Source organism: Marmota flaviventris, chromosome 15 (genome assembly GCF_047511675.1).
Source record: "Marmota flaviventris isolate mMarFla1 chromosome 15, mMarFla1.hap1, whole genome shotgun sequence".
In the NCBI taxonomy this organism is placed as follows: domain Eukaryota; kingdom Metazoa; phylum Chordata; class Mammalia; order Rodentia; family Sciuridae; genus Marmota; species Marmota flaviventris.
In genome coordinates this window covers 26,458,794-26,484,904 of record NC_092512.1, presented here as the reverse complement: position 1 = coordinate 26,484,904, position 26,111 = coordinate 26,458,794, and the positions used below count along the sequence as shown (strand labels likewise).

The 26,111-nt window shown below is 30.7% G+C and overlaps 1 protein-coding gene across 3 annotated transcripts in view; it reads right to left on the bottom strand.

Moving 5' to 3' along the window:
• The window catches only part of Csmd3 (CUB and Sushi multiple domains 3), a 1,133,871-nt gene that overhangs the window by 46,401 nt on the left and 1,061,359 nt on the right, over positions 1–26,111 (bottom strand). For 2 of the 3 annotated variants that reach the window (XM_027947308.2, XM_027947317.2), the window contains 10 exons: positions 22,621–22,809; positions 22,101–22,247; positions 19,906–20,094; positions 17,533–17,718; positions 16,229–16,423; positions 13,359–13,532; positions 6,879–7,052; positions 3,170–3,343; positions 2,203–2,388; positions 31–204 (listed from right to left, as the gene is read on the bottom strand). In XM_027947308.2, the coding sequence (XP_027803109.2) occupies positions 31–204; positions 2,203–2,388; positions 3,170–3,343; positions 6,879–7,052; positions 13,359–13,532; positions 16,229–16,423; positions 17,533–17,718; positions 19,906–20,094; positions 22,101–22,247; positions 22,621–22,809 (1,788 nt within the window). The remainder of the gene's footprint in view (positions 1–30; positions 205–2,202; positions 2,389–3,169; positions 3,344–6,878; positions 7,053–13,358; positions 13,533–16,228; positions 16,424–17,532; positions 17,719–19,905; positions 20,095–22,100; positions 22,248–22,620; positions 22,810–26,111) is intronic. The other variant, XM_027947313.2, reaches the window with a different exon arrangement.

Genomic DNA, 26,111 nt, shown 5'->3' with positions numbered 1-26,111 from the left:
ACACAGATCATCCAATTTTCCCAGTGGTACCTGAACAATGAGGTTGTGATCCACTCCAATGGCCATTTAACTGGCAAGTCCTTGACGACTGGCCTAGAAGGAAACGCTTTCCTGTGCAGGAATAGTGAACAGTAGACCCAAATGTATACTTCTCGCCAGACAGGACAGCATTAGGAGGAACGCCAGGGTGTCCACAGTCAATCACTACAATACATAATTATTGGATATAAAATTTTTTTATATCTCCTATCGAACAACCTGAATCAACTCGTTTATAAAATAATTCAGGAGCAAATTTTTTCTACTCAAACATCAAAATCTACAGAAACAAACCTCTACCTCTGTGAAACCTGGCTATTTAAATATAAAATGGAATTCTCAGTTATGAGAACTACTGTGTTAACCCAGTCATCCTAAGTAGGAGTTTAAAAGAATCTTATAAAGTAAGCAAGCATAAAAATGTTTGAGGGGTTAATACAAGTCTGAATTTACAGGTGATGAATGCATGCCTGAGTGCATATGTGCACGTATTTGAGGTGTGTTTTCCCCTGGACAAGGAGGCAAACGTTCGGGAGAGGAGTGATGTAGATTGCTAAATAAGGATATAGAAAGCCCTATAGAATTCAAAATGAGCCCAAACAGAGATTAAAATAGAAGTATTTTTGAGAGTAAAGGAGATGGAGTAAAGACAGATCTGTGAACCACAATCTAACTTATAGTTTAGAATCATTTCATTCCAAGAATGCTGTACAAAGAAAACATTCAGTAGCATGTCATCTAAAATTCTGTTTGGCATAGCAAAATCTGAAGTCAACAGATGGTGGAATATTCCTTACAAGCTAGAGGTTGCTTGGGAAATTAATGTATGTCCTTGCTAACTGGGCTTGGAAAAACATACAGTGCCATATATATCTGGAGTATCAAACAGCACTTAAGGAGGCATAAATGTAATAATACATTTGAGCACTTAGTACACGGGTAGAAAGTGGTATACAAAATTAAAATGCAAAAAGTGTATGAGAGATAAGAGGTTTACATGTCCTACAAAACAAAAGTGATATGTAGCTATACAAGAACAAGTAAGAGAATTATTTAAACAATTAGACTACTTTGTCAAAGTCAAATTTACTGAATTATTTACACAGAATCTGAAATTTTACAGACATAGCAAAAAGTTTTGTTTTTTCATTAGTATATGAGCATTGTTATAAATTTTCATAAAAGTCCATCTGATTAATATAAAGGAAATGTCTCAATATAATACATGAACAAAGTATAATTTTATAATTGAACACTTTAGTATAATCAAAAATAACATGCACAATGATTGCCTGACACAGTAGTCCTTCCTTCTATAAAACTTCCATTCCCTGTCATGTCTAACTTTTACCATGTCTTTCAATTGAGATCTGTCAATTGACTGAATCCTTAGAATTTCCTTTCACTTCTGTCTTTATGAAATTTTGATTCACTTCTCCTAATTTGTTTTTCTCAGTTTACATGTGAATTACATGCCTTTCTGTTACAATTTATTTTACTCATATTCTACAACTCCTAATATAACATTTAACTAAAAGTGCTCAATGTTAACTGACTTTAAAAATGTGTATATTAAGAATTATTGAAGGGGGCTGGGGACATAGCTCAGTTGATAGAGTGATGCACAAGGCCATGGGTTCAATCCCCAGCATCACAAAAAAAAAAAAAAAAAAAAAAGAATTATTGCATTTAATGTGTGCCTCTATATGATAGATATTTAAGATCAATAAATTTCAAGCAACACCTCAAGTATTCTGAAACACTGATGGCTACTTAACTTTAAGACATATTTTGCCTTGAATGAAATTTGAGATATTAATATAAAAATGCAATTGCTTCCTAAGATAATAATAACATCAAGTATCAAAGATACTGATTTTTCACATTCTACCTGTTCTATTAAAACTCAAAATAAAACAAATATTTGTCACATTAATATAAAGAAAGGTGACATCTGGGCATTGAATTGTAAGAATAGGTGGAAGTGTAATTTCAAAACAGTGGAATAAAGCAATTTGTTTTCCTCTGATATACAGTTCTAACTATCGCTTCTCGGCCTTTTGGCTAAGATCAAGTGTACAGTTCTAACTATTTTACAAACAATGAACTTCCATATTGCATTCATGGCATTTTCTCAAGGAACAATTCATATTATCTACTTACTGATACATTCTGGTAAAGGTTTGTCCCACTGTCCATTTGGCTGACATATCAAAACTGAAGATCCAAATAAAAAATATCCTGGATTGCAGTCATAGAATACTACAGTGCCATAGGTGAAATTTCCATGTTCTATTTTACTTTCTCTTTTGGAATTGGCTGGAATTCCAGGATCAGAACAGTTGACCACTAAACAAGTGACAAATTTTTAAAGAATATTTTGGAATTATCTACTACATAAATTTCTATTAAGAACTTAGAAGCAGTTTCAGAGGTAAATTAATCAAATAAAAAAAGACTCCAAAAAATTAATTTATGAATTACTTAGATAATGGATTGAAATCTGTGTGCTTGAAATATAAAAAGAGAAAAAATTTCTGACAAATTTATTTGAATAATAGAAAACTTATAAGAATTATGCTGAGAGTAGATATAAACAATGATATATTTTAAGCTATTGTTGAATTTCAGGAAATAAAACATATAGAAAATGATAATTATATTCACTTTATCAGATAATACGATGTCTTTCACACTGCCTTGCAAAGTAGGAACTTACTTAAAAAAAAAAGTCTCTTTAATCTGTTTCTATATAGAAATCAACAAATAAAGCCTCCATTCACGTGTCATGGTAATTCAGGCCCCCAAATTTGTTTTTACAAACATATGCCAGAATTAAGTTCCATTAATTATTAAGCAAGTTGCAAATAAAAAGTTCTTAAAGACTGCTTATATGCAAACACAAATAGGTATAAAATAGTAAAGCTGAGCAGAATTATAATCTTCTCATTTTAACTTTCAAAATTTAAGAAGAGGAAAACATTGCTAATGAGATGGCATCAATATTAAAGCTTTTTGCTCTAGTTGGGAAGTTTGTACTGTGCTGCCAAGTTGTTTCGGATATGTCATCTATGTTTACATAGACACACTAACACCATGTCCCCACACTGGAATAAATTTAGCCTTTTACCTTTGCACACAGGTGGAGGATGGCTCCATTGTCTGTTGGCCTGGCACTGGGCTTTTGTTGGTCCTTGCATAAGATAACCAATATTGCAAGAGAACGTTACCACATCATTAAAGTTAAATCCATTTCCACTTGTTCTTCCATATATTGGACTACCAGGGTGACCACAGCTAACAGCTAATACCATTGGCGATGGGGGATTGGGGATGGAAAAAAACAGAAGAACATTTAGTTATTAATTATCACATCACAATTATGCTTAGTCATTTCGAGTAGAAAGATCACCTTATATGTGGATATATATTTAAAGTACTACAATATAAAGAAAATGGAAATAAATAAAATAAAACAGAAATAGTAGAAATAATATTAGTAAGAAGAAATATGATATTAGAAAGTAGAAAATGATTTAAAATTATGACAATTTTCTTTAAGTGGTACATAGATGTTAAAAGTTTCATGGTGCTTAGTTTATTCTTTCTAATTTTTTTTTAAGGAAGAATACTGAAGTTCAAAGAAATCCGAGGAATGACTGAAGCTTCAGTAACTAGTTAACAACAATGTGGAATAAAACTGAATGAGTTTTCCTTTTTGCATTAAGTTTAAGAACTGAAGGTACTTTAAGACATATTTTTTATTTAATTTTGAAATAGACCTTTTAATAGTTTTTAGACAATCAATTTTTATGAGTAATATATTGATACATGAAAATGTGCTTTAAAAGTAAATTAATGTAACTACGTAATGTGGACTGCAAAAAATGATGCATGATGTTGCACCAGAATTCTCATTAATATTTTGAGATACTGATATTAATATTCTCCAAAGCAATCAATCTTACTGGTTTATTTTCATCATCATTGATATTTGACAATTTAATACAATTTTGCTTGGAAATAAGGTTATCAAATGAATTATTTAGATCCTTTTAATGTTATGGTCCCACTATAAATTTTATATAGTGCTGGCTTTCCCCAAACACTCCATATCTCTATGAACCGTTTTATTGCATAATCTCACTCTATTAATCATAGCAAGTCCTGGAATACTGCTTCATAATTGGGAACAGTGAAAGAGCATAGTCACTTTTAGTACTTTCAAAATGACCCAAGAGCAATTATTTTTCAGCTGTATTGTTAATGTCAACCTACTCATTTGGAAATTTAACTGCATCTTATTCTTGTTTAAAATTATCAATAAAGAAACCAGTTTTACCCGAAGGGCCAATTCTATTTTAAAGTCTCAATTATTCAATAAGAAAAACAGTGATAAGAGTTGTCTATGTTGAATACAAATGTAAAGTAAAAAATCTAGGCCATATCCAAGCAGAATATTTCTGTCTTTAAATCATCTATCAGTGGTGGGTGTATGTGTATGTGTGTGTCTGAGAAAAGTGACTTTACTTATTAACTATATGCTCTAGTATCTTATTATCTCAACACAAAAAAGAATTTTCCATGAAATTAGTATTCTAAAAAATTTCAGCTAATCAGATAAAATTAAAAATGATGAAATTTATAAATGTTAGTCATTAATTAAATAAAATACTTCCTCTGAGCCCTCATTAAAAGTATATATTATTTCTCTGAGGCTTACCCTATGATGTTATAATTAAAATATTTTACAATTTTATTTTACTGTCACAAGACTCTTACTATAAATGTCAATAACTGGAAATAGAAATTGTTAGGAAACAAGAAATACATGAATAATTGATTTTAATAACAAAATAAGGATAAATTATTGTCTGGAGCATTGTGTACATTTGAGAATAAGTGAAGTAAGTGAATGGAATGGAGTTATCATTATTCAATCACTTTTTTTATTTTTGTAAAAAAAGCATTCATAATAAATACACAACGCTCTAGAGCCAGCATGCTTTACTTATCCACTCAATAGCAAACTGCATTCCATGAGAGTATTTTATTCAAATTTTCTTACTTCTAGAGAGAGTTTGGACAAGTAAATATGACTGGTAACATTCAAATTTCCAGCAAACTATTCTGCATTTTTCTTTGGAAATATAGAATACATGGCACTGGAAGTTGTACAAACACTGGAGGCTGGTTAGAAGGCCTGTATTGGTAAAAGCAAGAACAAAGCAAATACCCACTTTGTACTGTAAGTACAAAGGCAGTCTTGACTTAGAACTTATCCTTGATAGGGTCAGATAAGATGATGAGTGAATGCCCAGGGATTAGAGGTATGGCCCAGCATGCATGAGGACCTGGGTTTGATCACCAGCACCACAAAAAGAAAAAAAGAATAGAAGGAGACATAAAATGTTCTGTTTAGTATAAAGCCCTTTGGGGGGTATGTGACCCATTGCTCTGGTAGGAGCTATGAAGGAGACTCAGGTTAGTGGTCAACAAATGGCATTAGTTTTTACCAAATAGAGAGATTTGCCCTCAGATTACCATCAAATTCAATTAATTTGGGTTTATCTCATTCATGGTTAGTGAGAACATGAACAAATATGGTGAGGGCAACTCTTAAATGCATTAAGATGTCTACATATAAAAGACTGTAGATGTGACCCTACTACTGACATCCTGACAATCACACCACCACTTTCTCTCTCATACTTTGGTCCCCTCCTATGTGACTTATTCATGCCCCAAATATCTTCCTTTATTCTGTGTGAGGAGTACTCAAGTACTCCAAACATAAAAATAATAATAGCAAGTAAATAGAAGAATGGATAAAACCATACCATAGGTATAGGAAGAAATTCATTAAAATCACCAAGAACAATAGGTATCTTTAAGTAGTTATTATGAAATAGTGCTTTCTGCAAAATAATTTTATGTATCAGTTAGCATCTAAATCAACTTAAAAGATCACATACATATTTGTTGAAATGCCAGGATCTTTCATTAAAATAATTCTAAAAGTACACATAGTCATAGTTTTGTATGAAGTCTACAATAATAGAAACATTGCCTTCGAAATAAACTTTTAAATTAATTTTTAAAATATTTCAAACAATAATTTATGAGAAAACACTACTTTGATACATTAAAAATGATAGATTCTGAAGCTAAAAGGTACCATAATGATAAACACTTTTAACTATTTATTTTCTTTATAAAGGAATTAGAGTCCAGAAAGATTAAATAACTTGTTTACTTAAAAAATTAGCAATGAAACTGAAATGAGAACAATAGTTTTTCATGTTATCTTATTTTTTCTCACTAATTGTACTTCACCAGGATATAATTTGATGTGATATCTACTGCACATGTTTGCCCTATTAAAAAACATTAATGAGAAATACTTTTAACTATCAAAAGCTTTGTAGTATAATAAGAATGTTGATACTCTTGCATAGGGTTATCAAAAACTTTAAATTTTTATAATTGAAAATTTGTTGAGGATATATTTTCCTTCCATTAATAAGTATTCATTTATATATGTTATATATTAAATACTAAGGAGCTGAGTTTAATTTTGTCTTTATGTGAAAACACAAATATAACAGATATACTAATACTTTCTTCCACTTTACTTTTGGATGGTTATATATGCTCTGAAATGTCCACTTTAAGGACTTATAAAACAGTACAAGAGAATGGATTGTAGAAATTCACTTTATATTATTTGTATAACAAATAATTATATAAATAACTATTTATCTTGCCTACTAAAAAAAAAAAAATTGGTAATTCTATGAGACCAGAGGTCTCTCATTTCTTTTGGCATGCTTACTTACGCACACAGGATGGGAGCTGACCAGACCAATTGTGATCTTGTTGACATATCCTCACTGAAGAACCAATCAACCGAAAACCAGGATTACATTGATATACAACTGTGTCTCTGTATCCATAATTTTCCCCAATGACTTGACCATTCACAATGAGTTCTGGAATTCCACAGTGACCCGCTATAAAGAATCAAAAAGAACTATTTTTATACTGTGTTCTTTGTATGTTTATGTACATATATTGTTTAACTAAATTTTAATGTTTACTTAGAAGTATGTCATAAATAATTCAAACATAATTATGTAGCATACAGGTAATGATAAGATATATAGCAAAACATTAGGTTTTTGGAAATTAAAGGAAAATACACTTTGACTGACATGGATCCAGAAGATATTATAAACTGTATCAATCTTTAAAAATGAAAACAGAACATATCAAAATTTGAGGTATGTAGATAAAGCAGTGCTTAGCAAGAAAATTTGTAGGTATAGATTTCTTATTATAAAGGGGATCCAAGATGACAAATTAGCATGAGGCAGCATTTTTCCTAGCTCAGTACCCAGAACTCATGCAGCAGGAATACCACGTTTCTCTGAGGCTTAGAGTGAAAAATTCTGAGACAGTCTGCCCTCGCCTAACCAGAGACTGTTGGCCTCATTAATTGGATATTTAAAAAAAAAAAAAAAAAAAAAAAACTGCTCCACCAGAGTTTATCAGTCCTTTGTGGAGAGCCAACCCAGGAGCCATTTTAGGATTGCAACCATTGTGGAGTCTTCAGAAACTGGAAACCAACTTCCATGAGTTTGCAGCTAGGTCTGTGTGGGCTTGTCTGAACTTAGTTAACCTGTAGAAAGTCAGAATCTGGGAGCATTTCAACCAGGGGAACACAGGTTAGAGAGGCTCAAGAGAGTTGGGTTCTCCCTAGATCCTTGAGCCTGGGGACTTGTAGGGACTGACAGGAAAGGCTACATTGGGTCCGAAGGTTGGAAGAGAGGGTATGAGGGCATTTTGCTGTCAGCTAGCTCAGCTAGCCAGCCCCTCACCCACAATGTATCTCTAAGCATTTTTTTTTTAATTTCATCCCTGATTTCTTCTATTATCCATTGGTCATTCAATAGAATATTATTTAAGTGTTAGAAAATCTTCTATTTTTTTTAATTTTAGCATTGATTTATAATTTAATTCCATTTTGGTCTGATAGAATGCAAGGTATTATCTCTATTTTTTTTTTTTTTTGTATTTACTAAGACTTGTTTTGTGGCCTAAGATATGGTCTCTTTAGAGAAGGATTCATATACTGTTGAGAAGAGAGTGTATTTACTCCTTGATGGATGGTTCTGGGAAAACTGGAAATCCATATGTAGTAGATTGAAATTGAACCCCTATATCTCACCCTGAACAAAACTCAACTCACAGTAGATCAAGGACCTTAGCATTAGACCAGAGACCCTGTGCCTACTAGAAGAAAAAGTAAACCCAACTCTCCATCATTATCAGCTCAGAAATGAACTTCCTGAATAAGACTCTTAAAGCACAGGAAGTAAAATCAAGAATCAATAAATGGGATGGATTCAAGCTAAAAAGCTTCTTCTCAGCAAAGGAAACAATCATAAATGTGAAGAAAGAGCCCACATAATGGGAGAAAACCTTTTCCACATGCACCTCAGACACAGCATTAATCTCCAGGATATATAAAGAGCTCAAGAAACAAATAACCTAATCAATAAATGGGCTAAGGAACTGAACAGATACTTCACAGAAGAAGAAATAAACCAATCAACAAATATATGAAAAAAATGCTCAACATCTCTAGAAATTAGAAAAATGCAAATCAAAACTATTCTAAGATTTCATCTTACTCCAATTAGAATGGCAATTATCAAAAACACAAGTAACAATAAATCTTGGCAAGGGTGTGGGGGAAAAGGTTCACTCATACATTACTGGTGGGATTGCAAATTGGTACAACCACTCCGGAAAGCAGTATGGAGATTCCTAAGAAAACTTAGAATGGAATCACCATTTGACTCAGTTATCCCACTCTTTAATATGTATTCAAAGGACTTAAAATCAGCACACTATAGTGGCACAGCCACATCAATGTTTATAGGAACTCAATTCACAATACCCAAGCTATGGAACCAACCTAGGTACCCTTCAACAGATGAATGGATAAAGAAAATGTGGTATGTATACATAGTGAAATATTACTCAGCTATAAAGAAGAATAAAATTAAGGCATTTGCCAATAAATGGATTAAATTGGAGAATATCATGCTAAGTGAAATAGGCCAATCTCAAAAAGTGAAAGGTAGGATGTTCTCACTGATATATGGATGGTAACCTATAACAAGGGAGACTAGGAAGGAGAAGTATGGAAGTTCAGCGGATTACACAAAGTGGAATAAAGGGAGGGAGGGAAGATGGGAGTAAATACAGTATATGAATTGGACATAACTTTTCTATGCTCACATATTAAGTCATGACCAGTGTAACTCCACATTATACTCAACCATAAGAATGGAATTAAAAATGTAATGTGTTGCACTCCATGTTTTTATAATATGTCAAAATACACCCTATTGTCATCTAAAAACAACAAATTAAAAAAATTTCAAAAAATTCTTAATTATTATCAGGTTGACTTAATTTGAGTTTGAAAGTTATCAGCTTCTGTATTTTTAATATATGAATATTTTATTAGTGTATTTTAATTACACAAAATACTGAGTTTCATTGTGAAAAAAAAATTCTTATTATAAACAAATAAAGGTATATAAAAATCCACCTAAAATTCCACCTTAAAAAAAGGAGAGGAGCAAAATAAAGAAGGTAAAATAAGCCACACTAAGTAGACAGGAGAAAATATTTAAAACACAGAAATCAAAGAAATAGAAAATTAAACAAACAACAGAAAACATTAACTAGGGTAAAAATTGTTTCCTTTAAAATAGTCCAAAATTGTTAAACTCCTAACCAACTTTAACTACACACAAAAAGGAGAGAACAAATTTACCAGAAACAGGACTGAATGAAGTGATATCTCTATTAAGGCCTAGAAAATTAAAATGAGGAAATATTGAAATAGCTTTCTGCTAATATATTTTGATAGTTCAGAAAAAGGACAATTTCCTTACAAATTATAATTTACCAAAAATAACATGAGACAAAATAGAAAATATGAATAGTTCAAATAGTTTTTTTTCTTATTAATGTGTTAGAATTACTAAACAAAAAAAAAAATCCCCACGTAAAACACTGGTAAATTAAAATATTTAAGAAAGAAAAAATATCTCTGGCAACTTGATATTTTTAAGGAAGAAAAAAATCAATTTTATAAAAACTTTTTTTTGGGAAAATATATATACATACATATGTATTTGTTTTGAGGCATCCATAGCACTAATAGAAATTTTTTAAAAAGTTTCCTTTCTTTGATAAACTAACTGTAAAACATGAAATTTGCAGGACTTACATACTTGATATCAAATGCTATTATGAAATTCTTAAAAAATAGACAGTGCCAAACATCATACTAGGAAAAAAAACTCAATCCTACCATATAAGATATACAACAACAAAAAAAAATGAAAGCTAAATCATATGCATTCTGGAACTATAAGTTTCCAGAAGAAAATGTGATAGAAAATCCTTGTGACTACGGTTGAGCAAAGTTTTCCTAAACAGAACCTAGAAAGCAAGAGCCAAAGGAAAACAAACAAAAAAACCAAGACAGACTTTACCAAAGTTGAAAACTCCTGCTCACTGAAACACACTATTTAAAAATGAATAAGAAAGTCACAGACTGAGAGAAAATACTCATTAAACATGTAATGATAAAAGTCTTTCAACTAGAATTTGCTAAGTACTATAATTCAATACTTACTTCACCATATTCCCAAAGAGAAATTCATGACTAGCTAATAAGTTCAGGAAACTACATTACACATCAGAAGACATCAAACAATACATCATAAAAATACATGCTGATAGAATATGAGAAAACCAGACCTCTCCCTCTGAGTATCAAACAAAAATGAATGCATATGTTAACAGAAAGACTTTCATAGGAATGTTTATAGCAATTTTATTCATAATACCCTAAAGCTGGACAGTGTTCAGGTGTTCACCAACAAAATAATATCTCAAGGATATTATATGCATATAAATAAATTCTATTTGGCAATAAAATAGCAAAGTATAAAAACAACAACATAGATGAAAGAAAATGAAAGAACCTTACACAAAATAGCACATAATTCAGGATTCCATGATATTTGTAGAATAGGAAAAATTAATATGTGGTGATAAAAATATCAGAAAAATTATTGCCTCAGGTTGAGGGGGGAAGTAAGTTGGAGATTGTGGAGCATTACAAAGAAACTTTTTAAAAAAATTTTAAATTCTATATAGTGGTTTAGTTATAGAGGTGAACACAGTTGTAAAAATTCATCTAACCATGAATTTATAATATACGTATTTTATTGTATGTAAATTTTGCCACAGGAAGTAAAAGAAATAAGAACCATTAAAAATATTAACTCTAGCTAATGATACAGATGCAATGATTTCCACAACTTACTTTAAAATTCCTTTTAAAAAGGTTTTGATGGACTGACAGAGGCCTGGAAAGATGTTGGTGATAAGCAATTACAACAAAATACTAGATTATTACATAATCTAGGTGGGAGACATAGGAGTGTTCACATATGAGTGTTCACTGACAATTATTTTTTCAATTAAAAAAAAGTCTCTTAATGAAAAGCTGGAGAGTTGGGAATAAATGCACTGTACTCCACAACACAATCATAAACACATCCTAGCCTCAATTCTAAGTCAAAAAGGGGCTATGTGGGTGAGATAAGAAGGAGTGAATCCTTCAGATCATGTCTTAGAGTAAATTCTAGGATTTTATTGTTTGGAACTGCACTTTCTCCTATCAGGATCCTTTTAAATTTGTATTAGCTGTCAGCACCACATCCTCTGCAGTGCATGATGCTGTCTTCATAAGCTGAGAGACATTTGTTCATAAATTTCCCAGTTATGCCCTGTTTTCCCAGAGAATATAATCAAGAATCAAAATAGGTGGAAAAAAAAAAACACACTATATATAGCAAGTCAACGAAAACATAATGTAAAATAAGAGTTCGTGAAACCATAAAGGAATAAAATACAGTATTTAAGTTTACAAATTTGTAATGTTTTGAACAACCCACAATAAAAAATTAAAAAAAAAAAAAAAAAAGTTTACAATAGATCTTCAAATCTATAAGTAAACTAAGTAATCTGTAATAAAATCAGCATAACCAAAATCAGTTTAGAAATTATTAAAAAATATTTTATGTGATCATTTAATCATATATTATACGCAATTATTTGCTTTATTTACTATTTTCTTTTCATGCAGTAGTCATATTCAATAAGTCTACTCTTAAGAAAGAAATTACTGTTATCGGGCATCCAAGTATACACTATTAAAAATTGTGCCTGAGTAAGGGAAGTAAAAATGAAATTTTAACCCCAATTTCTAGCTACAGTTATCTGTTTCAAATAGTGAACTGTATTACCATGAATATTTTCAACCTTGTCAGCAAAACAACATGTGATTTAAATTGTTAATGTGTACATGTTTATGTCATGTGTCATATTCTTATATAGATTTCTTAAAGAAAAAATGTACAAATGTTGCAGTATCCTACTCATGACAATTAGTAATTTTTAAATTATTAAACAGAAAGATGTTGACAAGTGAATACTCATTAGAACAATTTTCAGTATTACCTAATTTAATATTTGTTGAATCTCAAAATTATTTTAGCACGAATCATATTATTTTCTTAACATTAAAGAAATTATTAAAGACTTTTTAAAAAAGAGATGAAGTATAAATCATAATATTCTTTTTATAATAAAAGAAGGATAAAAAAGCTCATTCTGTTTCTTTTACTGAACAGTTTTTATAATGAATTCAGAAAACCCTAAGGGGAAAAATCCCATTTGCCTAAAATCACATTCAAAAAACAAATTTAAAAGTTTTAATAGAAAGTAGTTTTACTCATTGAAATCTTACAAAATAAAAGGGAGAAAGATATTTAACTGTAGACATTGTTTTTCTTCTTCAGTCATTACCTTAAGCAAATAGGTAATAGAAGAACTGACTATGGTTTAGAATGAATTAACTGCTACAGCAATTAATCCAGCTGAGTATGCCAACATATAATTTTCCACAATTAGTTACCACCTTTTTATTTTCCCATGCCTGGAAGAAAATGTGTCTCTCCTAATGACAGAAGACTCATTAAAAATACTAGTTGATTAACTTTAAGAGTTATCTACTTAATAGCTTTTCTACCATGAAACATTTTTAAAGTTAAGTATTTTCTGATTTTTAGCATCCTTACTGAATAAACAAAGCTCTGCCTCCTATGCAGTATATGTGTGTATGGGGGAGAAGTTGATCAAAGTGAATTAAAAGTCTATACCTAGGCATCTGGTTTCAGATCCACTCCAAAGACCTGAGGAAAGGCATTCCCGTACAGTGGACCCCACAAGCATGAATCCTGAATCGCAGGTAAAGATAGCTGTTGAGCCATATGAAGTTTGAGTTCCAATCTTATTTCCATTTGGAGGTGTAGGTAGTTCTCCACAGGAAATAACTTAAAAATAATAAATTATAATAAAGACACAGTCAATATCCACTTACAACAAAAACATGCCTTTAACATTTGGATTCTGTATGATTTATTTTTGACTATTACATAAAAACAAAAAATCACATATATTAGTAGAGTGATATCATGTTTTGATACAGGTACTCATGTGTAATGTTTAAATCAAGTGAAAAATTAAGTCTCCTTGAGTGCCCATAAACCTTCTAACGTGATAGTGACACGTGGTGAAGTTATTTTCTTTGAATTTTGACTTGGCCAGTCTGGCTTTAGAGGAAAAAACAATCTCAAGAGTAAAGAAAGGTTAATTCATCAGTCCCAAATCTTTCTCTAACTTATAAAATGACATTGGGTTACGTAGGCCTTCAACTAGCCTAAACCAAAATATCCTCAAATCTAAACAAATGTGAACATAGTAATTATAATTAGTTTTTGTCAAGGACTCTATAAAAAACTTTACATGTAAAATATTCAATTTTATACAGTCCATTAGATATATTTTTCACATATAGGGATAGGCTTTAAAAAATTAAAGACAGATTAACTGACTACCTAGGTTATTCACCCATATGACTCTTTCATATTTAAAGACTGAAAGTGGAACAAGCATCATTCTAGAATGAAAAGAATAATTGGTAAAATTAAGTGCTTTTTATATACCAAGCACTATTATTAGTGTTTTCACTTATGCAATTCTCAAAACAACTCTGAGATAGGTATAATGATAGATAGTTACATTCACTAGAATATAGACAAGTGAAGTAACTTTAATAAAGTAACGTATAATTTATAAACTATAATAAACTTCATAATTAACCCTATAAATTACATTACTCAAGATTTAAACCCAACAGTCTATCATCAGAGTCCAATATTTAATCATCAACCCATACTTCTTTTTGACTCCATCTCTGGCTTTCAGCTCTAATGCTTTAGTTAGCTGTTAAATAGACAAAGAGAAAATTTGCAAACTTTAAATTGTTGCATGTAAAATTTAAAATGCACTGATTGTTTTCAGCAAATCCTTAAGATAATCCTTTGTTGGAACTATGAATATTATTAATATACAATATGGCTAAAATATTAGTACTTTAATTATTTTAGTTTAAAAGATGAGTACATGAAGAACCGGAACAATTAATATTCTTTTCATTTCTTCAATGAATTGCAATTCTTAGATTCCTTGACTTTTCCCCATCCTAATATCACCTAAGATTAGGTAGTAATCTAAATATATACATCATTTAAATCCTTCTACACAATAGAAGATCTAGAACAAAGGAACCAGGCAAACATGTGAAATTCCATATTAAATAGTGTGTTACAGATCATTTTCCCCTAGAAAAACCCCTTCTATAGGTATCATTTTAGTGAAATTATACTTTAAGAGTAATGAAGCTGCAGGCAGAGAAAGACCATGATAGAAAAAGTGGAAATAGAGCAAAATTTTCTAAATACAGATTCTTTAGAATGTAAAATAAAATTTAGAAATATATTTTTAAGATTTTAATTCATCCATATGTTTATTTTATTCATTAAGATAACATTTATTTTAATAAATCAAAAAATATCGTATACTGATACAGAGATTTAAAAAGTAAATTGCAAATCACAAATATTCATAAGTAAAAGAATAATAGGTAATTGTGTACTCACTACACATATAATAGTTAGCTTCTATATTAAACTTTTTAATCATCCTAACTTTATTTAGACTGGATTATTTTATTAGTTTATTTATATATTATGTATATTTAGTCTATACATGCCATAGAGTTTGATACAAATTAAAAGACTAAATTTCTGGGACAAAGTAAAACTCAATAAATATGATGAAAAAAGTTCAGAAGGATTTCAAGGTATTCTTTCTAAATTATTGTATGCTTAGTTAGCTTGTTTATGTTAGACCTTACATTTATTTTACAAGAACAAGTGAAAAAAAAAAAGACTTTATTATTCAGTTTGTTTCAATAATATTTACTGAGGTCCTTATGAAGCTGGTTCTCAACTGGTATTTAAAATATGTCTTAGTATTTTCATCACTTTACCCAACAGGAAGTGTCATGATTTTCTAGAGTAAGAATTTGGGGATTAGAAAAGACTAAACATATACAGCAGCATAGTGATTATCAGATTATCAGTGATTGTCAGATTGCTTGGATTGAATACCATTTCTCCATCATTTATAGGCTCTGTGACTTGTGCAAAACAATTAAATTGTGTGCTTAGCTTTCTTTTTGACAAAAGGAGCATAATATATGTAAGAGGCTAAAAGCAAAGTCCAGCAAGCAGTTAGATATGCAATAAACATTACTTAGTTGTTACAGTAATGACAGATCTAGAATTATGAGATTTCTGAATCTAAAGCTTATGTCCTTTTTCCATAAGCATTTACTAATAAAAAAACAGAAACCTTAAAATATAAGAAGAATTAATCATAGTATCTCACAGGGCATAGTGGTAGTGTGCTTGTAGTACCATCTACTGGGGAGATTGAGGCAGAATGATTACTTGAGCCCGGGAGATCATAGTCAAAAGGACAAAATGGACAAAGCAAGATTCCATTTTAAAATAACAATAAAAATATCAAGTTATTGCTCTAGTGTTTTTGGAAAGAAAGTGATTCAAGCAATCCAATCACCAAAGATAACTTTTGAAATAAGTTCAATGGAGTGTACACTTACTTTGGCAATATGGTCTCTCATTTCTCCAACTCCATGTACCATTAGGAAGGCATTCAATAGAAGCAGGACCTAGTCCATGATAACCAGGGTCACAACTGAAAACTACTTTGGTTTTGTACTCATAATGTGATCCATTCACAATTCTCCATCTTCCATGTTCCAATGTAAAGGAATTGATGCTTGGACATGTAACAACTATACAGAAAACAAGAATACAAATGCTAATAAGTAAATCTTGTCTGTTTCACTACCTAACTATATCTTATGCCAATTCTATTCTTCACATTTCCACTGTCTGAATTTTTTCACTATTGAGCCTCACAAGGTCTTCAACATTTGTTCTTTATTTCTTCTTCACATTAATCATTTCCATTTCCCCAGCTGCATGGTACTGTTGGCAGTTCTCTGATCATAAACTGCTGTTTCAAAATTTAGAGCCTTTATACACATTATTCTACCAACCCAGAATCCCATTCACTGACTTACCTCTACTTTCTTTTTTTAAACATTTTGGAAAAAAACATATTTTCAGGAAAAAAATTTGTTTGGTGAGAATGGCGTTTTTTGTTGTTGTTGTTTTTTGTGATATAAAATTTGGCTTATTTAAAATTTATTCAAGATAAGTAGAAGCATTATAAGACACCTATGCTACAATTACAAATACAAATTTTAAAAGAAATCACAGTGAAGTTAAAATGTTAGTACTAGATGGAAGTAACTGAAATATAGAGAAAATCAAAGATGTTATCTAAAACAAACTTTTCATTCCTTTTATTACCAATTTCTTTATTAGAATTAATTTCTATTATTGTATAATATTCATTATTCATTAAACTAGTAATAAGGATTGGGAAATATTCTACATATATATAACATTGATAATACTGAAAAAAAGTCAGAAGTTATGGGCAATGTCAGAAGCTTCATTTATCCTTTTGAAACTAAGACCTGACAGTATTAAAATATAATTTTATTGTTGCAAACTGGGAAAAAAGTCTTCCAAATATCTTTGTATTGAAAAAAAATGTTGATGTATGCATGACTGTTTATAAAATAAATGAAACTTCATTAAATAAAATGAAAAGACACATTAATTCCTTGACCTAAATATTCTGGAGTTGCCAAAAATACGGTCTTTCAGTACTTCATTGTACCAAATAGTACTTTTATTTATCAATTTTTATTTCCTTCTTAGACATGGTGCTTCACTCAGGGAATTAGTCTTAATAATTCAATGGTACATAAAATTTTATATCATGTAAGATGCCAATGTATAAATGACAAAATTTCCTTAAAACACATACCAACACAGCGGGGAGTCTTATTATGATTGCTCCATGTTCCATCTGATTGGCACACAGCAGTGGTAAGTTCTTTGGATGACAATCTATATCCATCATTACAAAAATAGGTAACTCGGGTTCCTACCAAGTAGTCTGTAGTGAGTATCCCTCCATTTGTTGGAGCTTTAGGAATTCCACAGGAAATTGCTAGAATAAATATATACATAAAACATAGAAATGAAAACATACTTAAGTTATTAGTTAAATCTGTTAAACTATAAAACATGTAAAAAATAATTTTTAAATTCCTCTGAATTTTCTGGCCCATAATTTTAAATAATTTATTTCAAACTCCTATTTAATGTGTTTAAATTGTTAAATCTACATATCATTAATGATTTGTTTCTTGGTTTCTACTTAGTTCCTAATCATAAGTACTATTATCAGCATTAATATAGATTACATGAGAATACAAATTAGGTAAATATAGAGTACATCTAGTACTAAATCATTTCTGGACCACCAAAATTCAGTTTGGCCAATTTAACTTAAAAAATAATTGTGAAAAATTTGGAAAGGAGTGGCAATCAATACTCATCAGTATTTTGATCAGGAACAAAACAAATTTATTTCTGCAGACTGACTGTCTTAGGTACAATCAAAATGTATATTCTTGGGCACCATGCACAGAATATCATAAATATTAGACATGTTAAATGCTTGAGGACCATTCACAGAGTATTGTGCATATTCAACATGTTAAAGAAATATAAGGCCAGGACTTATCTCAAAACTTATCTAGGATCCTCTTGAATTTCATTAATTATTTTAGTTGTCTTTATTTTATCTATAATACACTTGATTTAAATGAAAATTTCTTTAACTATGATCTGATAATGATGCAAAATTTATATTTTCATAGTTTATTTTACATATATTTATATTTTGTTTCTAATAAATTCAAAAGACTATACAGAAGTTTCTTGAGACTGATTCTTTTCCTCTTTGCCCTTCAAGTAACCCATTTGCATTCCCCCCCCCCCCAAAAAAATACTATCGCCTTCCAAAGAACATAATGGCCAACAAAACACCAATTGAAGTGAGATTATTTGTATTTTTATATATCATTATCAGTGTAAACATTTAGACATCTCTACAGATAGAATAATATATTTGAGTATAAGTATCACCTCAGTACTAATGAGTTATTTCATAATAATGGTATATGTACTGCACTGTATTATGTTTACAAAATCATAAAGTTTCTGATTTCTAAAATATGTCTAGTCTTATGGGTTACATGTTCTAGACTTATAACCTACTTTTTTCTCATAGCAAAAGAAAGAAAAATAGATGTAGGTTTATTTTAAATTAAAAAAGATGTAGTTTTATTATAAATGCTATTTTCTTTTTGCCCTTCTCTTAATCCAACTTAAAATTAGAAACTCAAGTACTCAATTACTTTTTAAAACTAAATCCTACCACGGGGAGAAGGGCAAGAGAGAATAATTAGGAGGGTGCATACGATCAAAGTATGTTTTACGCAATGTATGAAAATGCCACAAAATCCATTATTTTGGACAATTAATGTGTGTGAATAATTATAATAAAATTGGCTTTAAAAACAAGTGCTCATCAAAAGCTCTCAAATGTATAATTTGTTGATTAACATGCTTCTCACGTTTTCTTCTATAGCAAGATACAATGCTCAGGCAGCTCCTTGGTTTTTAACAAAACACGAAGGAGAATAAAAACATCCCTGTTGAGTTGCTTAGTTAAAAGCAGTGAAGAAAAAATAACCAAGAAGTTGGTTACATGTTTCTCCTTTAAATTTGTTTCTCTAAGAGCATAACTGTGTACCCTGTGAGTCAAAATCAGTCTGCAGTATACTTCCCTTTTCTTATTCTCTATCGTCTTTCTAGGGACTCTTCACTAACCCAGCCACCCTTTCTGTTTCCATAATGTTCTGACAACAAAGTAACTTGAATGGTAGATGTATGAGTCAAGGATGTATATATAAGGGGAAAAAGCAGAGACACATAAATTTCATGACAAAGAAGAATTATCTATGTGTTTCCTTCCTCTTATATTCTATTTCCATCTTTCATTTTCAGGAGAGGAGTCCACAATGTGCTTCTGAAAATGTATATTTGGGGGCTGGGGCTGGGGCTCATTGGTAGAGTGCTTGCCTAGCACGTGTGAAGCCCTGGGTTCAACCCTCAGCACCACATAAAAATAAATAAGTAAAATAAAGGTATTGTGTCCAACTACAACTAAAAAATACATATTTTTTTAAAAATGTATATTTGGGAAATTTTAGTGATTCAAATAAAAAAGTTAAATGAGTTTAATCTTTTGTTGCTATTTTATCTACTTGGAGATGTTGTACTTCACCTTGACAGGCAGGGACTGGTGCATCCCACGAATGATACCCATAGGAAGACTTTCGGCACACAGCACTGCTTTTCCCAACAAGTCGGAATCCTCGATCACAGGCCCAGCGGACCACACTGTTAAGCTGTCCACCTGTCTGACTGATAATGTATCCGTGAGGCGGGGATTCTGGTGTACTGCAGTAGAAAGCTTTTCAAAAGGGAAAAAAAAAAAAACTGTCAGGACTTAATTAATGCATCAGAAATCATTTATTGTCTAAAATTATGAACAACTAAACAATGAACACTAGTACTTAAGTGTAGATCAATTGTCATCTAAGTGGATTGTATTTGTGAACATCATATTATTTTCTAGCCTCTTTTGAAAATAGTCTACCTACACAGCTTTTAGAACACCTAACAATCTCTGGGCTTTCTTTTAATTTGTATTGTCACCTAGCTGTCTTTTATATTAAAATATATTTTCTTAATACTATACAGGTTCAAGAGCCCTACAAATATTTCATTGAATTTTGAAAACTATTTCTGTCATTTGAAGCCCTAAATCTGTAGCTTTGAAAGCAATATTTTAGAGCATGTTGTTTACATGTCACTTTGAATTTATCTCAAGACACCTATATCCCAGTAGGTCATGCATTTCATTTTGGTTGATGTCTAAAAGAGGCCCCCTTATTCCATAATCCTTTTCCCCAATCTATTAAAGAGTGTCCATTCTGTCAAGAGTGCTTACATATGGTGATAAAAATTGCCAATAAAATACTTTTTTTCCTTTTCTGAAGTCTGAAATGTCAAAAGATAATGTCAAATAGCTTTTTCATAAATATACTTTTGAGACTATTCAGCCTGACAGGTTCCATTTACCCTTTGAAACTTCAATATATTTATCTTAAAAAAACTGAAACTTTGGGAGTAAATAGTGAGAAGCAGATTGGACTTAGAATATATATGTCATAACCTGTCATTTATAAAGGAAAAAATACATAATTTAATATGTCAAGCTATTCATAGTAGCTAAGAGTAGTATTTTCTTTATATTTATATCATGAAATTAACATAAGAATAAGTCTATAATCTAATGCTTATAATTGTTTAATTTGAATAGCTTCCCTTTATATTGTTATAATCATTTAAAATATAATTAAATGTTCTAACTTTTAAATGCTCTGTCTGGGTACAACCTTAATAAAATGGCATTTATGTATTTCTTATAGTAGAAACATTGATTCAAAAATGAATAATCTTAAGCATGACTCAAGTATATATTTTAATTTTTAATCAGTTTTCCTTTGACTTTAATAGAAATTTATTGCAGGATAAAATGTGTAAACATATTAGTCAGTGATGTTATTGCTAATATTTATAAGACAAATCATTAAATTAAAATCTTGCTATCACATCATAATTTTAAAATCAAAGTAATTAGATGAGATTGTTTTATTTATATACTATATGTATATTTGCAAATTTATACAAATTAGTGAAATCTGGGGCTATTATGTTATTGGACTAAAATTTAAAATTTATTTATGCTTCAGAATTGTATCAGAGTTGTTTGTAAACATTTATAATTGCAATTTTTAGTTGAACTGATTAGCAATGACTCATGACTTGGAAGACACTGGATGCTAAAGAAAAAGATGGCTGGTTGGTTCTGAGGTATTCTGCTATTGAGCCCACACTATGGCCTATGACATGATTTAGGATGGCAATAAAGACAAACAACCTTTGTGTACAGAGGACTATTTATGTATACTTACACAACAAAGTAATTATTGGCTTACAGTAAATGGACCTTATAAAAGGAAAGCATATTAAAAAAGTCTTGGCACTCTAATACTAAAAGGAATTTTCAGTCCAAAGCTGTCGAAATATAGAAAGCACTAGTGATTTTTTAAAAAACTTAAATGCTTTTCAATGATGTCTTCACCACTCACTCTTATAATATTCAAGGTATTTCAGTTAAATTTACAACAAGTTAACCTATGAATTTCATCTTTTAGAAAATCATGAAGGATGTAGAATTATTATCATTATAACATAAAAACTGAAGTACAGATAGGTTACCCAAATTGTTTAGGAAACAGCAATATAGGAGTTGCGATTTTAATGCTTCTTATTCAATTGTGTCTCTGCTCTTCAACTATAATCACAGTGAGGATGCCAATGAGATGCATACTGAGTATAAGTATCACATACCTATGTATCGTATCCTGAAGCCTTTTTTGTTATTGCCATGGTCTGCTGACCACTGAAGAAATACTTCATGACCATTGCTTGTTATATTAAAAGAAGAAGAATAATCTCCACTGAGAGAAATAAGAACTGGACTTTGAATATTTGGTCCTTCAGAAAGAAAACAATATAATTTAGATATAACTAAATAACTATATTCTCATTTTATCTTTAGTACTTTATATTTTAAAATAGTATTAAACTGTTCCACGGCCAATCTACTTCATCAGCATAAGTAAAAACAACACAAAACATTTTATTTTAAACATTTTAATTCTACAGTTGAAGTAACTATAGTGTATAGAAGAATATTTGACCTAACTTCAATTTTTATATGCTATAGAATTATTTTAATGTTGATACTTCCAAAAATATATTTTAAGTAAACGTCACATAGGTAGTTGTCCATCCTAAAGATCTGAATGTAAAATTAGACCATATTAACTAAATTTATGAATGCACAGTAAATATAACCCACGGTTACCATCATACACCTGAAGAACATCAAATTCCTTTTCTGTCTGGAAGAATTCAACAAACATGCTGATATTATAGCCTTTTTCCACTGAAATGCTCCATGCACACATTTGAAGATTTGGGTAACTATCAGGGTATCCAGGACTCAATATGACTCCCGTAGAATCTAGTCGTAATTCATTGGCAGGGCAAAGCACTGTCAAAGGAAAAGGTCATTGAATAATGCAAACCTTTTAGAATCTAAGTGAAAAACTGCATCAAATACTGAGTACTTCACTTTCATGTGCAGTAATTATAAAAATGATACCTTAAATTATGTGTAAGAAAACATATTAAGCTTATAATTTAAATTATGGAAGAATGACCTAAAAATATCATTAATTTCTTTTTTTATTACATAGAAAATGTACTATTTTCACAAACAACAAATTTTAGATAACTAAGAGATAAGATATTTATTTCCTTCTATTTTTTTTCATTGTTTGTGGACTTCATGTTTTTATATTCTCCCATCTACGCCTTTCTTATGTATATTTTGCCCCTTCCTTCATTTTCCTTACACTTTTACTCTCTCATTTTTTACTCTTCTTTACAGTGTTTTTTTTTTTTTTTCCCTCTTCTCCTTAAACTTTTACTTTATTTGATTGTTAGAGCCAAAGGGGAAACTGCCCTCTCTGAGTGTTCATTTCAGGAAAAGCCATTTCTGATCTCTGGGAAGTGCTTACACCATGAGGCTTTAACACTAATTTGGGTCACTAGTTACCTTTCAGTTCTTTTTGCTATATCCAGACCTTAAACATAGGCTAATGCACAAGAACTTCTTATTTCATAAACCTTCTGTTTTAACATCAGAACTCCCAAGAATGAACAAATAAATAAATATAGAAGTACATAAATTTTGTTACATTTTGATGAAATAACATAATTATGTTCTAACAGTTTCCAGAGTACAGTAAACTTTACTTGTGACATGAACAGCATTTGAATGTTAGACCAAATAATAAAAATATCTTAAATTTGGACTTGGAATAAGAGTATAATAAAGACGATCAAGGTTCTATTAATTAAGATGTCATTTTATCCTTTCTAAAAATAATTTGAGGTTGTCTATTGTATAACTGCTCAGTATGACCTATATTATTCTGAACTTTTTTTTGTAGAAATAAACCTATACATACTAATCAGGATTTAGTTCAATTTAAGGAAGAACTTCCTATTTCTAAGAACAGAGGAAGTGACTATAGCAAATGTCCTATGACTAACAATGCTAAAGAGTTTCTAAACTTAGCCAGGATGATATTTTGAGTATTCTTACTAATGACACTGAACCAACTGAAGAAATGGGTAAACTAGATAATTTTAGAGGATTCAACAAATTGAAAATATATCTTACCAATTCTTTATTCAATTACTGTACAAGAACTTCCATTTCCTGGGGTTAGATTTCATTGCATCTTCAAGTCATTAGAATATGATCTTAAGAATACTCTGTTTTTCAATGTTTTTTCAGAAGAGTTAGACTTGGAAAAACCTACTGTAGTTGTTAAATTGTAGGTAAGGTGAAGGAATAAATTGAAATTATATATTCAGAGTTTTTAAGGTGTAAGAAAAATTTAATATTTTGAGTTATAAAGTTTCCAAGAAATACACAAATGAACAATATTAGCAAATAATGAATTATGGAAATATGTGATTACTCCTTGAACATGTTAATAACTTGACGAGAAAAATAACTTGTAAATCTTGAAGAGAAAACTGGCACCAGATCTAATTTGCAGATTGTTAAAAACTCTCAATAGAGTAAGTATAGTTGTTATTGTTTATTTTATTTGCTTTTTTTTTTTTTTTTGGTACCGGGGATTTAAACCACCTAGCCACATTCCCAGCCCTATTTTGTATTTTATTTAGAGACAGGGTCTCGCTGAGTTGCTTAGTGCCTTGTGGTTGCTGAGGCTGACTTTGAACTCAAGATCCTCCTGCCTAAGCCTCCCAAGCCACCGGCATTATAGGCATGTACCACCACCCAGCTGTTTATTTCCTTTCTACTTTTACTTCAGTTTCTTTTCCTTAAGTCTAAAATTCTATTACTTGAATATGATTTTGAGATTTAAAAAAAATAATAATTGAATAATGGTATGTGATCATTGTCAGCCTAAAATGAGAACCCAAACTTTTGATTTTCACAAAATGAAAAACAGGTAAAAGATAGACTTAACAGTTAGAAATACAATGGACTATTTGAGTTAAAACCAAGATCTTTAGTGAAAATGTAGTTGTGAAATATTCATATAGGTAGTGTGATCCAATGTGTTTTGGTGTAAGTACACAAATTTACCCTTTGCAAACTATCCAATAAATTGTAAGTAACCTGATGGCTACCAAGTAAAAGAGTAAATATTCATTGCTTTTAACTATAAGTTAAGCACCGATTATACATTACATCCACAGTCATAACTTTTAAAAGTTATTTCCAATTTCTTTTCCCATGGTGCAAAGAATAAAAATAAAGCTTAGAAAGTTTAAAGTGCCCACATTTGCACAGATGTAGCTGGGTCCAGTATTTTTGTCCACCAAATATAATTGAAAGGTTGAAGAAGCTAAAATGTAAAGGATAAAACTTGATTCTATAAAGTCTTTCTTCTAGTTCTGTTAAGTTACACATTTCTGAAGTAAGATTAAGTTTTGTTCTCCTGGGACCTGAAAATTGTGAAAGCATAAAACAATTCCCGGAACTGCCCATTAGATGTGTGTCGATATCTCCCCTGACCACCTAGTTGCTCAACGAGAATAACCCCCTTTCCTCAGAAACTGTGCAGTCCCGCATGTTCACACCTCAGGGCTTAAACCAATCAGTTTAAATATATACCCATCTTAGTACTGACCAATCACCCCCACCCGACCTGTTCCCGCCAGTGAATGTGCTAATCATGTTTTAGAGTTGTTATTTGATTTTCCCGAGGTATGCGATGATTTGCTAAAGGATGCTATGATGTACGTAAAGTCCCTGCCCCCTCCAAAGAATGTATATAAGCTCTGCTCAAATTGTTCCCGGGGCTCTTTGTTCTTTGCTCCTCTGAAGTGAGCTCTGAGCCCCAGCATGCTGGACCCCCAGTAAACCCTTTGCTGTTGCATGAGACAGTCTCTTAGTGGTCTTTTCCTCTGACATTTGCCTGACCTTTACATAATGATTAGATTTTGTTTATTCCAAACTCTTTGAAAGTTAGCATATTTAGCCTTGTTTTCCATATGTTAAGTGGAATAAAGAAACTAAAGAGGATTGAGTTGAAAAATAAAAATAATATTGCCTCTTTTAGGAACAGTGAAAAAAGTAAAATAATTTAAAATAGATTAAAAACAATGTAGAATTTTCTAGCAGATTCTAAACAAATGACTTTTAGCAATCTTGTGACTTAATAAAACAAAAATGTAAGTCACGTTTTTGTTTTTTATTAAGTGTCTGATCAATTAATTAAGAGAGAAATTGCATAGACTTATCCT